The sequence below is a fragment of the Chiloscyllium plagiosum genome, unplaced genomic scaffold (genome assembly GCF_037043375.1).
Source record: "Chiloscyllium plagiosum isolate Xiang-an unplaced genomic scaffold, Cpla_swu_hap1 HiC_scaffold_5, whole genome shotgun sequence".
Lineage (NCBI taxonomy): Eukaryota > Metazoa > Chordata > Chondrichthyes > Orectolobiformes > Hemiscylliidae > Chiloscyllium > Chiloscyllium plagiosum.
Window position 1 is genome coordinate 72,218,725 of NW_028270143.1, and position 14,677 is coordinate 72,233,401.

General features: G+C 40.4%; 1 protein-coding gene and 1 long non-coding RNA gene across 4 annotated transcripts in view; one reads left to right on the top strand and one right to left on the bottom strand.

Annotated features, from left to right (window-relative positions):
- Nucleotides 1-3,880, top strand: part of LOC122549948 (uncharacterized) — a 46,493-nt gene extending 42,613 nt beyond the window's left edge. The window contains exon 3 of the long non-coding RNA XR_006311708.2: nt 3,459-3,880. This is a non-coding gene — a long non-coding RNA (uncharacterized LOC122549948). The remainder of the gene's footprint in view (nt 1-3,458) is intronic.
- LOC122549946 (zona pellucida-binding protein 1-like) overlaps nt 1-14,677 on the bottom strand; it is a 74,615-nt gene that overhangs the window by 33,475 nt on the left and 26,463 nt on the right. For all 3 annotated transcript variants that reach the window (XM_043690226.2, XM_043690225.2, XM_087987308.1), the window contains 2 exons: nt 10,253-10,471; nt 5,660-5,739 (listed from right to left, as the gene is read on the bottom strand). In XM_043690226.2, coding sequence (XP_043546161.2) covers nt 5,660-5,739; nt 10,253-10,471 — 299 coding nt within the window. The remainder of the gene's footprint in view (nt 1-5,659; nt 5,740-10,252; nt 10,472-14,677) is intronic.

A 14,677-nucleotide genomic window follows, 5' to 3' on the forward strand; every position in this document is an offset into this window, starting at 1 on the left:
CTTGAATGTTTTGATGTCTCACGTGCTCATCCAAGTACATTTAAAAAGTTCTAAGGTTTCCCACCTCAACCACCCTCACAGGCAGTGCATTCCAGATCCCCACTGCCCTCTGAGTGAAAATGTTTGCTCAAACCACCTCTAAACTTCCTTCCTTTTACCTTAAAAGTATGTCCCCTTGTTCATAACCCTTCAACTAAGAGGAAAAACTGCCTTCCGCCATGTTCATGTCCCTCATAATTTTATACACCTCAATCAGGTCATGGAGTCATTGAGACGTACAGCTTGGAAACAGACCCGTTGGTGCAACTCGTCCATGCTGACCAGATATCCTAACCTAATCTAGTCACATTTGCCAGCACTTGGCCCATATTCTCTAAACCCTTCCTATTCTTATACCCATTAAATGCTGTAATTGTACCAGCCCTCACCACTTCCGATGGCAGCTTGTTCCATACATACACCATCCTCTGTGTGAAAAGGTTGCCCCTTTGGTTTGTTTTATATCTTGCCCCTCTCACCTTGAACCTATGCCCTCTAGTTTTGGACTCCCCCCACCCCATTGGAAAAGACCTTGTCTGTTTATCCTATCCATGTCCCTCATGATTTTATAAATCACTATAAGGTCACGCCTCAGCCTCCTACACTCAACCTAGCAACATCCCCTTCTTTCTTCTATCCACCTATTCAATCTGATCCATCCTCTCTTCATAGTCAAACTGCTCTACCCCAGGAAACATCCTTGTGAATTTCCTTTCCATCCTCTTCAATGCAATGGCATCTTTATGATAATATGGTGACCAGAACTGCGAACAGTACTCCAGTTACTAATCAAAATAACCTCTCTGCACTTTTAATGTATGCCATGACTGATAAAGGCAAGTGTTCCATATGACTTCTCAGTTACCCTATTTACCTGTCCTGCCACCTTCAGGGATCTGTGAACAAGTACCACAAGATCCCTCTGTTCTTCTGAGGTTCTTAGTGTTTTGACATTCATTGTGTACTGCCTTGTCTAATTGCTGCTTCCAAAGTGCATCATTTGTTAAAGGCTTTGCTGAAGTCAATATAAACTATATCAACTGCACCACCCTCATCTACACACCTAGTTACCTCCTCAAAGCATTCAATCAAGTTTGGTTAGGCTTGACCTACTTCTGACAAAGCCAAGCTGACTCCCTCTGATCAAACATTGTCTCAACAAATGGAGATCAATTCCCTCCTTCAAAATTTTCTCTAATTGTTTCCTTATCACTGGTGTGAAACTCCCTGGTCTATAATTCCCCATTTTATCTCTACCCTTCTAGAGAAGTGGAATCATATTAACTGTCCTTCAGTGCTGTCCTATGACTACAGAGATATTAAAAATTTGGGTCAAAATTTGTAAATGTCTCCCTGATTTACCACAGGAGCCTGGGATACAACTCATCTGGGTGAAAGTGAGGACTACCAATGCTGGAGATCAGAGTCAAGATTGGAGTGGTGCTGGAAAAAAACTACAGGTCAGGCAGCTTCCGAGGAATAGGAAAATCAACATTTCGGGCAGAACCCCTTCATCAGGAATGTTCTACAACTCATCTGGACCTGGGGATCTGTTCACTTTTAAGCCTTCCAAAACATTTAATACCTTCACTTGCCCTATATCAAGCTACTCAATAACCTCAGAGTCCTTATTCCCGAATTCTACACCTGTATCCTCCTTCTCCAAAGTAAAGACTGATGTGAAGTACTCATTTAATACCAGGCCAATGTCCACCAGCTCCAAACCCAATTTGCCCTCTTGGTCCCTACTATTTCCTCTTCCCCTTAATGCACTTGTAAATAGCTTGGGATTCTCCTCAGTCTTACCCACAATGGTTTTTCATGCACTTTCTTTGTTCTCCTAATTGCTTTCTTAAGATCTCTCTTGTACTTTCTATACTCCACCAGGGTTTCCATTGATTTGCTACCAATAAACCTTTTAAAAGCCTCTCTTTTCCTTCATATTCAGTGTGAATATTCCTGGACATCCAAGCTTCCCTGGCCCTGTTGCTCCTACATTTCATCCTAAATGGAACATGTTGGGCCTGTACTCTTGTTAATTCCATTTTAATGCAACTTCTTGTGCTGTAGATTTATCCACAATAAAATCTGCCTTCCCCTATTCTTAAACACTTTCTTGCAGACCATCTTTTTCATTTCTATCTCATCACATCTGCCACAAAAGCCTCATTCATAAACTTCAGGCCATCAAATTCTTTGTTGTCAATCTTTCAAAACGTTTATCCATCATTCCACTTTCACTAACAAATACCTCAGCTTCATAAATTTAAAATGTTCATCCAGGTGTTCAAATCTTTCCATGGCCATATCTCTTACCACATCTCAGTGTCTTGATCTTGAACTCTATTATTTAGATTCTGGCATTTTTCCTTTAAGACATTACATTTAGAACAGTTCTTTGACTAACATGTTGGTCATTCCTCCCAAACAGATTTTAGCTGAGTATTTGTTTCCCTTATTGAACTGGAAATATTGAATATAATTAGAATATTGGATTGCAAAACGTAGACCAAAATTTCATTGTTACCTAAGTTATTAAGCCACTCCAATACTGTAAGTGCATAAGACCATTAGATATAGGAGCAAAAATAGGCCATTCAGTCCATCAAGTCTGCTCTGCCATTCAATGAGATTGTGACTGATATCATAATCCTCAAATCCTCTTTCTTGCCATAACTCCATAAACCTTGAGTCCCTTACTGAATAAAAGTATGTCCACCTCAGCCTTAAATATACATAGTGACTCAACCTCAAGAATCTTCTAAAGAATTCCACACATTCACTACCTTCTGAGAAAAGAAATCCCTCCTAATCTCTGATTTAAACATGCAAACCTTGATTCTGAGATTATGATTTCTGGTCCTAGACTCAAGGAAAACAACATCTGTCCTATCAAATTCTCTAAGAATCTTGTATGTTTTGAAAAAGTCTTATCTCATTCTTCTATATTCCAACAGATACAGGCCCAATCTATTCACCCTCTCCTCATAAGAAAGTCCCTCCACACCTGGTATCTACTCTGGACTGCCTTCAATGCCAGTATATCTTTCCTTAGGTTAGAGATGCAAAATTGTTCACAGTATTCCAGCTGTGGTCTGACTAGTGCTTGTAGTCTGACTAGTTTTAGAAAAGCTTCCCTACCTTTATGCGCTATTCCCTTTGAAATAAAAGTCAATATTCCTTTTGCCTTCCCTATCACCTAAATTTGGATGCTAGCTTTTTGCGATTGTGGATGAAGACCATCAAATCCCTTTGTTCTGTAGTCTGTTCCTGCTGTGTTTCATTTCAGCATTTTTTAGGCCCCTGTGAAGCTTATGAGGTTGTTTTTCCAAGTTTTAGATAAGAACTACATCTAGTAGTTCATCTTGTAAAGTTACTCCCATGCTGCAAATATTTAATTCAATATTTAATATTTTCAGTTGCTGTAATGGAGCCTTGGATTCTGTCTGCCTGAAAGAAAGATCACCTTGGGACATCAATGAAAGATTGTTACCATGAAAACTTTCCAAGCTAATGTATTATGTAAGAAATACATTCCAAAGATAGTTCAATTGCTTTTGGGAATGATTTAAGTGAAATTGTACTACTAGGGTGCATCATTGGTAACTTGCTGTATTCCTATATAATTATCTCAAATTAATTGTAATTTTATCCTGAGTTTATCAATATTATGGTCTGATTCTCTTAATCGATTGCTGTAGACAGCACAGCAGTGGCAGGTCAGCACATGGTTATCAAGGTGTAAACCATAATTAAACAATATTTCACAATATACATCATTGTACAGTTTTCACTTCAAAGATAATTGTATGTTAATTTCCATCCATTAAAATTAATGGTCAGTAAAGTTGTCTGTGTACCCAACTTTCCAATTTTTTTTAATGAAACGGCGTTGGAAATCTGTATCTAGTGTAAAGAAACAAGGGTTAATTTTTATATGTTATGTGGCACTTTGAGTTCATTAATTATAAAATTAAGATGAGAAATTAGTTACAAATCAGCTTTTGTTTGCCTTTATTTCTTTTGATTTACCTTTTCCCCTGTATTTGTTTCCTTTGTTTTCTGTGAAACGGTTTTTGGCTGCATTTATTATTGAAAATCTTACTCGGGGGAGTTGAATTTTACCAACCCTGAGGGTTATTGGTAAACGGGGCTATGGGAACCTATAAAATGGCAAGATAGGTTAGGGGGTTTCATGCCTATTACCTTTCTGCCATCTTGGCATTCTTTTAGCATTGAGTAAGGGCAGTCCTCAATTCAGAAATCAGTTGTATTCTTAAGTGGCCAGTTAAGGGCCTGTTCTCTAAGCCAGTGGCATTCTACCAGCAGTAGATGGACCTTGGCATATGGGTGGGCAACCTGGTAAAGTCCAGACATGGGAGGGTGGTGTGTATCATAATTAGACACACTGTCATTCATTGAAGATTCCCCAAGTAGCAGTGGCTGCCTCACAACAACAAACTCCAACGTCACCAAGCACCCTTCCTCACCCACACTGGCTACCTGTCTAGCCCTGGGACTTACCAGAACTCACACATCTTCCAAAGGCAGGCTTCACTGCTACATTCCCTCAATTGGGAGAATTTTCAGCAGTGGTCATTGCTCCCAGACACACTGCTGAGACTAAAGGGACTTTGGCTCCTTGGGGTTGGGCTCCAAGTGTTTACAGGGATATGTGCCTATATACTGTAATAGCAAATTAGCTAGCAGATAGAATATTCCTTTGCCTTCCCTATCACCTAAATTTGGATGCTAGCGTTTTGCGATTGTGGATGAAGACCATCAAATCCCTTTGTTCTGTAGTCTGTTCCTGCTGTGTTTCATTTCAGCATTTTTTAGGCCCTTGTGAAACTTATGAGGTATTTCCAAGTTTTAGATAAAGACGACATCTAGTAGTTCTTCTTGTAAAGTTACTCCCATGCTGCAAATATTTAATTCAATGTTTAATATTTTCAGTTGCTATAATGGAGCCTTGGATTCTGTCTGCCTGAAAGAAAGATCACCTTGGGACATCAATGAAAGATGGAACTAAAGTGTGGCTGGAGTTCCCAGACAATATTCAGCCATTTGGAGTGCATTTTGATAGTTTGGGTCCACAAAAAGTGTCTACTTTTATGACCATTATTCTAAGTAACTGGAAAAGACAGAGCAAATCTAAATCAGGATTCTCAAATATGCCTGCTCTAGGCAATTACTTCCTGCCAGCAGCTCACAGATGGAGAATTTGCCTTTCTACTTTAGCTTTGATTTGTTTCTCAAACCTCTGATCTTGGATTAGTCTCCCCAGGGCTTAGACTGAGGTTTTTGAAGTTTAAATCCATCCTGCACCAGATGTCCTCCATTTGTACTTTAGCTAATGCATTCAATTGGACATATTTGCTTGAAATACTGCCCTGTTAAATCTAAAAGGATGCTTCCAAATTTTACAGTTGAATACATACAAGATTTTATCTGGCATCATAATTACAGGGAAAACCCTAAATTTAGTGAAAAAATGGACAGGGAACTTTTCACATGTTGACCCTTTAGCATTTATTAGTTAACTAGTGAATAATTGGTAAATAATATCATTCTGATCCTGAGTACGTGCTACATGCTAAAGGGTAATATGCAATAATACCTTTTTGACACGATCTTCAGACTGTTGGTCACACTGTGAATCATTACACTGATCAGCCCAGCCAAGTGCAAATGGAAATACTGTAAAAGGAGAAACAGCTCCTTGAACAATATAGTTTCACAGTCTCTTGCAGATATATTACAGCATAAACATTACAATGAACCACGTCAGCATTTAAAAATACTGATCTAATGGGAAATTATACTATTCCTAATGCCGAAGCCTGAAGTTTTGGAAATAGATGCGATCCATCAATATGTGACCTAAACAACAAAAAACACTCCTGAACAGAACAGCTATGATTTTTGCAGAATGGGAAACGCTGTGGGTCAGAATTTGAACATCGGAGTTTTGAAGAATGAGATTCATAGTGATACAGCATGGAAACAGACCCTTCGGTGGAGCACATCCAGGCCGTACATGTTTCCAAACTAAACTATCCCTCCAAACCTTTTCTATTTGTGTACTCATCCAAATGTCTTTTAAATGTTGTAATTTTACTTACATCCATTATTTCCTCTGACAGTTCATTCCACACATGGACCACACTCTGTGTAGAAGAGTTGGCCTTCATGTCCTTTTTAAAACTTTCTCCTCTCACCTTAAAAATATGCCCCCTTGTTTTTCCCCTACCCTAGGGAAAAGACACTCATCGTTCACTCTAACTATGCCTCTCATGAATTTATAAACCTCTAAGATCCTAAAGGAATGTAACAGGGTGAATTATGAAAGGATGTTTCCTTAGTGAGAGACACAGAACAAGGGTTCATAGCTTTAAAAAAAAAGACAATGGTGAGAAGAATTAGTTTGACTTGGAGGGAAGTGAGCCTTTAGAGTCATAGACTTGTACAGCAGACCCTTTGGTCTAACTCATCCATGCCAACCAGACATCCTAAATTAATCTAGTCCCATTTGGCAACATTTGGCCCATATCCCTCTAAATCCTTCATATTCATGTACCCATCTGGATGCCTTTTAAATATTGTAATTGTACCAGCCACTACCACTTCCTATAGCAGCTCATTCTATACACGCACCACCATCTGCGTGAAAAAATTTAACCTTAGGTCCCTTTCAAATCGTTCCCCTCTCAACTTAAACCTATGCCCTCTAGTTTTAGATACACCTCTCCTGGGAAACAAAAATGTGGCTATTCACCCTAACTATGCCCCTCATGATTTTATGACACTCCTTCAACGCTCCAGGGAAAATAGCCCCAGCCTATTCAGGCTCTCCCTATAGCTCAAACTTTCTAACCCCAGCAACATCCTTGTAAATCTTTTCTGAACCCTTTCAAGTTTAACAACATCCCTCCTATAGCAGGAAGACTAGAATTGAATGCAGTATTCCAAAACTGGCCTTAATAATGCCTTGTAATGCTGCAACATGACTTCCCAACTTCTATACTCAATGTATGACCAATAAAGGCAAGTGTATCAAACAACTCCTTCACTATCCTGTCTACCTGTGACTCCACTTTCAAGTAACTATGAGTCTTCACTCCAAGATCTCTTTGCTTGGCAACTCTCCTCAGGACCTTACCATTAAGTGTATAAGTCCTGCCTTGATTCATCTTATAATGAATCTTATGTCATTTTGAGTTGCGTCATGCTTTTTGGAAGAGTTTCCTACCATAAAGCCTAGTGAGTTTTCTCGCCCTATTTTATCACTCGCCTTATTAATTGCGAACTTTGTCCATATGATGTCCAATTTCCACTCCAATTTATGCACCATTCTCAGAACAACTCAATATACACTGGATATCTGTCTGCACCACCTTTAAAAGGCTGTTGTACATCAGATGAGTAATGGAATCTGAAGCTGCCTGTTTGATCAAGACCATGCACACAAGATGTTGGGCAACAGGAAGATGGCACCATAATTCTCCAACAGAGACCTTGAGTTCTAGTCAATCAGGAGATGCAACAAAAAGGTGCCCTCTTCCTGGAGGATTGCCAGGATTCTGCCAGCCTAGCCAGGTCAGTGCCATCTCCAGAGTGTGTGGGAATGGTCAACAATATGGAAAGGTTAATGATCTTCTCCTCTTCACCAGGGAGTGATGCCACATTCTTCTCTCTCTGCCACCCCATGCTCAATCCATCAGCCCTCCCACCATGTTAACCCACAACCCTCACTGTCACTTGAAACATCTTCACTCCCCGATCTTACTTTCCCCTCAGCTTCCAACACTGTTAACCCTGCATGCCATATGTACTGTCTCCTTAGTCTGTTGGTACATCTCACCGCTGTTTCACTCTCTAGCTGGTCTGCAGAAGAAGTACACACTCCTAAGCTCCATTGTTCCCACCCATTGGCTCTCAGGACTGAAGGCATGGTGACAGGGAACTCTGACCCCAGTCCAGATGGCTCCTTCTCGCAGATGACAGAGCAATGCCGTGAGACACCCATCCAGGGAAGGCACCACACATAGGCCCCTCAGCAAATTTCATTCAGGACCAGCATTCCCTCCATCTTCTTTCTGACTGTGTGGGTCTCTGTCACAATGCAGTCTAATATGGGGTAGCACCTGGAAGTGCATCCCATTCTATTGACTCTTACTTTTTTGCACCTGTATGTCTTTGTGGTCCTTTGGGGTATTTGATAAATAAAAAACAATTGTTTAATAAAACTCTGAAAACTTCAATGTTAACAGAGCAAAAAAAAGCTTTCTCTCCTAAGAAAAATAATTCATTGTATCTCCTTGCTGTGATCTCTAATATACTCCTATATTCAGTTCAATCCCAACGATTGTGGAGTCCATTTTACATGTATGTCATAAGTGAAAATATTGTGCGCAATGTGGATAGAATCAGGAACACGTATTGATTTTATTTAAATTTGTCTTATCCATAAACTGATGGAACTTGTCAGAGCCATTGAAATCAAGACTGTGAAATTAGACTGAAAAATGGGCAGAGATTCGATATAATGTTATTTTCATTTCAGTGGAATTCAATTCAGCATCAAAGTTTGCTAATATTATTGGGAAAACCACTGTATGGTATTTATTTACAATTTTACATTTTTATTCATACCATCATCTCTCTGCGAAATAGCTATGACACAAGCACGTGCAGGTTAGGTGAGTTGGCCATGCTAAATTGCCCCCGTAGTGTTAGGTGAAGGGGTAAATGTAGGGGAATGGGTCTGGGTGGGTTGCTCTTTGGAGGGTCAGTGTGGACTTGTTGGGCCGAAGGGCCTGTTTCCATACTGTAAGTAATCTAATCTAAAAAGACTACATGGAATTTTTCCTCTTTCAGATTTGCAAACATGCAGCAACGTTCAACATGATGTGAAATTACAAATCTCGACTATAATAAATTTTTAAAAGGCCATCTATTAACATAATAAAGCATATCTTAGAAACAAAGTGCAGACCATTCCAAGATTTAATTAGTTTGCAACCACACTTCAACTCAGTGATGATGGAACTGTGAGAGGAGCTGTAATTCTGCAGGCTGAGGCAGCTCTCATCAGTTCAGTTCTCGTGCTGTCTGAATGTCTCATTGAGAAACTACTCGATTCTCCGTACCTCTTTTACATAAAGTTGTCTTATTACTGGATTCAATTTATCTGAAGTTGCTTAGTGTAAATTGCCCTCCTCCTCTTAATTGAATAATTGCTAAATTATTCAATTGAAATTTCAAGTTCATAACTGAAATCAGATTCGGAACTTTTTTTTAACAAATCCACTATGAATGAAGAAATGAGATATAAATAGGGCAGCATTGCAAGGTATAAGCCTGCAGATAAGGCTTGAAACTTTGCTGGTTCCTTCAGTGTGTTTACAATTCAAATTTTTCATTAATCCCTGATGAATAGGTATGAATGTTGGACATGAACAGACTCAGCTGCCTCATTCTGTGGTTGAAATGACAATGTTCAACTTCTTTTAATGAACAATTCAAAAATCAATGCAAACACTTCCAAGGGAGCAGGGTAACAAAAATCAAAATTCCAAAGGACATTTATTAGGTTTAAACTAAAATGTCATTCTACAGGTAGGTAATGTATCCTAGACATTCAAACTGTAAGATCAAAGCAGTTATTGATAATTGATTGAGGAAGCAGCAATACCAATATCTGTGGAACAATACGAGTGTTTGAGTAACACATTAGCAATAGAAAGAAGTAAAAAATGTGTCACAGTGGCACAGTGGTTAGGGGTGGCACGATGGCACAGTGGTTAGCACTGCTGCCTCACAGAGCCAGAGACCCGGGTTCAATTCCTGCCTCGGGCAACTGTCTGTGTGGAGTTTGGAACATTCTCCCATTGTCTGCATGGATTTCCTCTGGGTGCTCCGGTTTCCTCCCACAGTCCAAAAATGTGCAGGTTAGGTGAATTGGCGATGCTAAATTGCCCGTAGTGTTAGGTGAAGGGGTAAATGTAGGGGAATGGGTCTGGGTGGGTTGCTCTTTGGAGGGTCAGCGTGGACTTGTTGGGTCGAAGGGCCTGTTTCCACACTGTCAGTAATCTAATCTAAATTTGGAGGAGAATCGCTGAATCTATTACAATAAAAGCTGCATTTGTTTCTTTGAGACTACTTTCAATATAGATGAGACTGACATTGATTACAAATAAACATTACATACCAATGAATTGGAAATTAAATATATGACTCAGTGGTGTCTTTGATGGTTTGATGCTGTGACAGGCTGAATTCCAATGGTGCACTTCACACTGCAGGTCATGGACAGCATCTTCCAGCTGTTTCTGCAAATGTTTCTCAAACTTAGTTATCTCATTGTTGTTGCATTTAGTTGTGTAGAAATCAGCTTCTAGGCGAACACTTTTCTTTGGATTGTGATACACTTAAAGACAAACAAGGAATACCAAATGTACATCAATGCTGCAATGTGACTGATCAAGATGTGAATACTAAATGATTTATAATAACCAAATGTAAAGAAGATACACTTTAACAAAAATTAACATCTCTCTAAGCGACGTTCAAAATGCCGTGGATTGTTTGTGCTTTTCCTTCTATTGAAAATCTATTTGTGCTGTTGCTTGTGAGGAGTTAAGGCACCATGGAGAAGGTGGGGAACCACAATGACACCTAAGATTAGGATGGGTGTTCACTATGAGACTTGAATTGAATGGGTAGGGTGTCCATGATTGGGGGTTGTACAGTTTGATTTATGAACCAATGTACTGTCCAAGAAACCTAAATAACCAGAAAGTTAAACTGATGGCAGGGCATAAGCAGAATGGGAGACAGGATATAATGGTTCCTTAAATCAAGCTGCAAGCTAAAACTAGGCAAATTGTGTCATGACATCTGTTTCTTCAATTATCTTGTTTTGCTGCAGCATACTTTGACAATTTTTTTTGGCGGATGACATATGAGGAGGATAGCTGGATGAAAAATTTGATGACTAACAAAAATAGAATACTTATGACTGGAAAGGATAAAAACTGATTTAACAAGCAGAATAAAAGAAATGTATAGACTGAACTGTTAGGATATTGTATTATTCCTCTACAATGTGGAGAAAAAGCAATCTTTTCATTTTCTTACCTCCTCTTCAGAGTAAAGAGACTACCTCTGACATCGGTCCTATATCTATCACCCCTCAATTTAAAGCTATGCCCCATCGAGAAAAAAGGCTCTCACTGTCCACCCTATCTAACCCTCTAATTATCTTATCTGTCTCAATTAAGTCACCTCTCATCCTTCTTCTTTCCAACAAAAACAGACTCAAGTCCCCTCAGCCTTTCCTCCTAAGACCTTCCCTCCATACCAAGCATCATCCTAGTAAATCTCCTCTGAACCCTTTCCAAAGCTTCCACATCCTTCCCATGACCAGAACAGTACGCAATTCTCCAAGTGCAGCTGCACCAGAGTTTTGTACAGCGACAGCATGACCTCATGGTTCTGAAACTCAATCCCTCTACCAGTATAAGCAAACACACTGTATGCCTTGCTGGCCAGGGACGATATCACGGCTGTACTAAAGGAGGACACTATGGCAGTCTTGGGTAGTGAGGCATTATGGGTGGAGCTGAGAAATAAGAAGGGTGCAGTTACATTGTTGGGGCTGTATTACAGACCTCCCAAGAGTGAGCATGAGGTAGAAGAACAAATAGGTAAACAGATTATGAATAGATGTAGAGGGAATAGGGTAGTGGTGATGGGAGATTTTAATTTTCCCAACATTGACTGGGATACACTTAGCGTCAGAGGTCTGGATGGAGTAGAATTTGTACGAAGCATTCAGGAGAGTTTTTTAGAGTAGTATGTCAATAGTCCGATGAGGGAAGGGACCATACAGGACCTGGTACTGGGAAACAAGCCAGGACAAGTGGTAGAAGTTGCGGGGGGGGATTTTTTTGGGAACAGTGACCACAATTCTGTAAGTTTTAGAATGCTCGTAGATAAAGAAGAGAGTGGTCCTCAGGGAAGAGTACTAAACTGGGCCAAAGCTAATTATATCAAAATTAGGCAGGAGCTGGCAAATATGGATTGGACTAGGAGAAAGTGAGGACTGCAGATGCTGGAGACCAGAGTTGAAAAATGTGGTGCTGGAAAAACACAGGAGGCCAGGCAGCATCTGAGGAGCAGGAGAGTCAACGTTTCGGGCATAATCCCTTCTTCAGGAATCTTCAGAATTTTCTTCGAGGAAGTGACCAAGTTGTTAGATGAAGGAAGGGCTGTTGATGTCATATACATGGACTTTAGTAAGGCATTTGATAGGGTTCCCCATTGTAGACTAATAAATAAAGTGAAGTCACATAGTGTGCAGGGTGTTCTAGCTAGGTGGATAAAGAACTGGTTGAGCAACAGGAGACAGACAGTAGTAGTTGAAGGGAGTTTCTCGAAATGGAGAAAGGTGACCAGTGGTGTTCCACAGGGGTCAGTATTGGGGCCACTGTTGTTTGTAATATACATAAATGATCTAGAAGAGGGCACGGTTGGTATGATCAGCAAGTTTGCAGATGACACAAAGATTGGTGGAGTAGCAGAAAGCATAAGGGACTGTCAAAGAATACAGGAGGATATAGATAGACTGGAGAGTTGGGTGGAAAAGTGGGAGATGGCTTTCAATCCAGACAAATGTGAGGTGATGCATTTAGGCAAGTCTAATTCTAGAGCAAATTATACAATGAATGGAAGAGCCTTGGGAAAAGTTGATGGGCAGAGAGATCTGGAAGTGCAGGTCCATTGTACCCTGAAGGTTACTGCACAGTTGGATAGAGTGGTAAAGAAGGCATATCGTATGCTTGCCTTCATTGGACGGGCTATTGAGTATAAGAGCTGGCAAGTCATGTTAAAATTGTACAAGACATTGGTTCGGCCGCAGTTAGAATACCGTGTACGGTTCTGGTCACCACATTACCAAAAGGATGTGGGCGCTTTGGAGAGGGTGCAGAAAAGGTTTACAAGGATGTTGCCTGGTATGGAAGGTGCGAGCTATGAAGGGAGGTTCAGTATGTTAGGTTTATTTTCACTAGGAAAAAGGAGATTGAGGTTTACAAAATTATGAAGGGTGGATAGAGACAAGCTTTTTCCCATGGTGAACGATTAAATAACCAGAGGTCATGCTTTCAAGGTGAGAGGTGGAAAGTTTAAGGGGGATACACGTGACAAGTACTTCACACAGAGGGTAGTGGGTATTTGGAACGCATTGCCAGCAGAGGTGGTAGAGGCAGGCACGGTAGATACATTTAAAATGCACCTGGACAGATGCATGAGTAGGTGGGGAGCAGAGGATTACAAATGTTTAGGAATTGACCAACAGGTTTAGACAGTACATTTGGATTGGCTCAGGCTTGGAGGGCCGAAGGGCCTGTTCCTGGGCTGTAAATTTTCTTTGTTCTTTGTTTAACCCTATCAACCTGGGTGGCACCTTTCAGGGATCTATGTACATGGACAATGAGATCCCTCTGCTCATCTACACTACCAAGAATCTTAAAATTATTCCAGTACTCTTCATTCCTGTTGCTCCCTCCAAAGTGAATCACCTCACACTTGTCCGCATTAAACTCCATTTGCTACCTCTCAGCCCAGCTCTGCAGCTTATCTATGTACCTCTGTAACCTACAACATCCTTCTGCACTACCCACAACTCTACTGACCTTTGTGTCATCGCAAATTTATTAACCCGTCCTTCTATGCCCTCATCCAGGTCATTTATAAAAATGACAAATAACAGTGGACTCAAAACAGATTGTTGCAGTAACTGAACTTCAGGATGAATATTTCCCATCAACCACCACCCTCTGTCTTCTTTCAGCTAGTTAATTTCTGATCCAAACTATGAAGTCTCCCTCAATCCCATGCCTCCATAATTTGTGCAATAGCCTACTGTGGTTATCAAGTGCCTTAGTGAAATCCATATACACCACATCAACTGCTTTATCCTCATCCACCTGGTTGGTCACCTTTCAAAGAACTCAGTAAGGCTTGTGGCATGACCTACCTTTCACAAACCCGCGTTGACTATCCCAAATCAACTTATTCCTTTCTAGATGAATATAAATCCTATCTCTTATAACCTTTTCCAACACTTTACCCACAACCGAAGTAAGGCTCACTGGTCTATACTTACCAGGTTTGTCTCTACTCCCCTTCTTGAACAAGGGGACAACATTTACTATCCTCAAGTCTTCTTGCACCATTCTTGTAGACAATGACGACATAAAGATCAAACCCAAAGGCTCGGCAATCTCCTCCCTGGTTTCCCAGAGAATCCTAGGATAAATCCCATCCGACCCAGGAGACTTACCTACTTTTACACTTTCCAGAATTGCTAATGCCTCCTCCTTGTGAACCTCAATCCCATCTAGTCTAGAAGCCTGTATCTCAGTATTCTCCTCGACAACATTGTCTTTTTCTAGTGTGAATACTGTCAAAAAATATTCATTTCGCATTTCCCCTATCTCCTCTGACTCCACGCCCAACTTCCCACTACTATCCTTGATTGGCCCTAATCTTACTCTTTTCATTCTTTTATTCCTGGTATACCTATAGAAAGCCTTGGGGTTTTCCTTGATCCTATCTGCTAATGACTTCT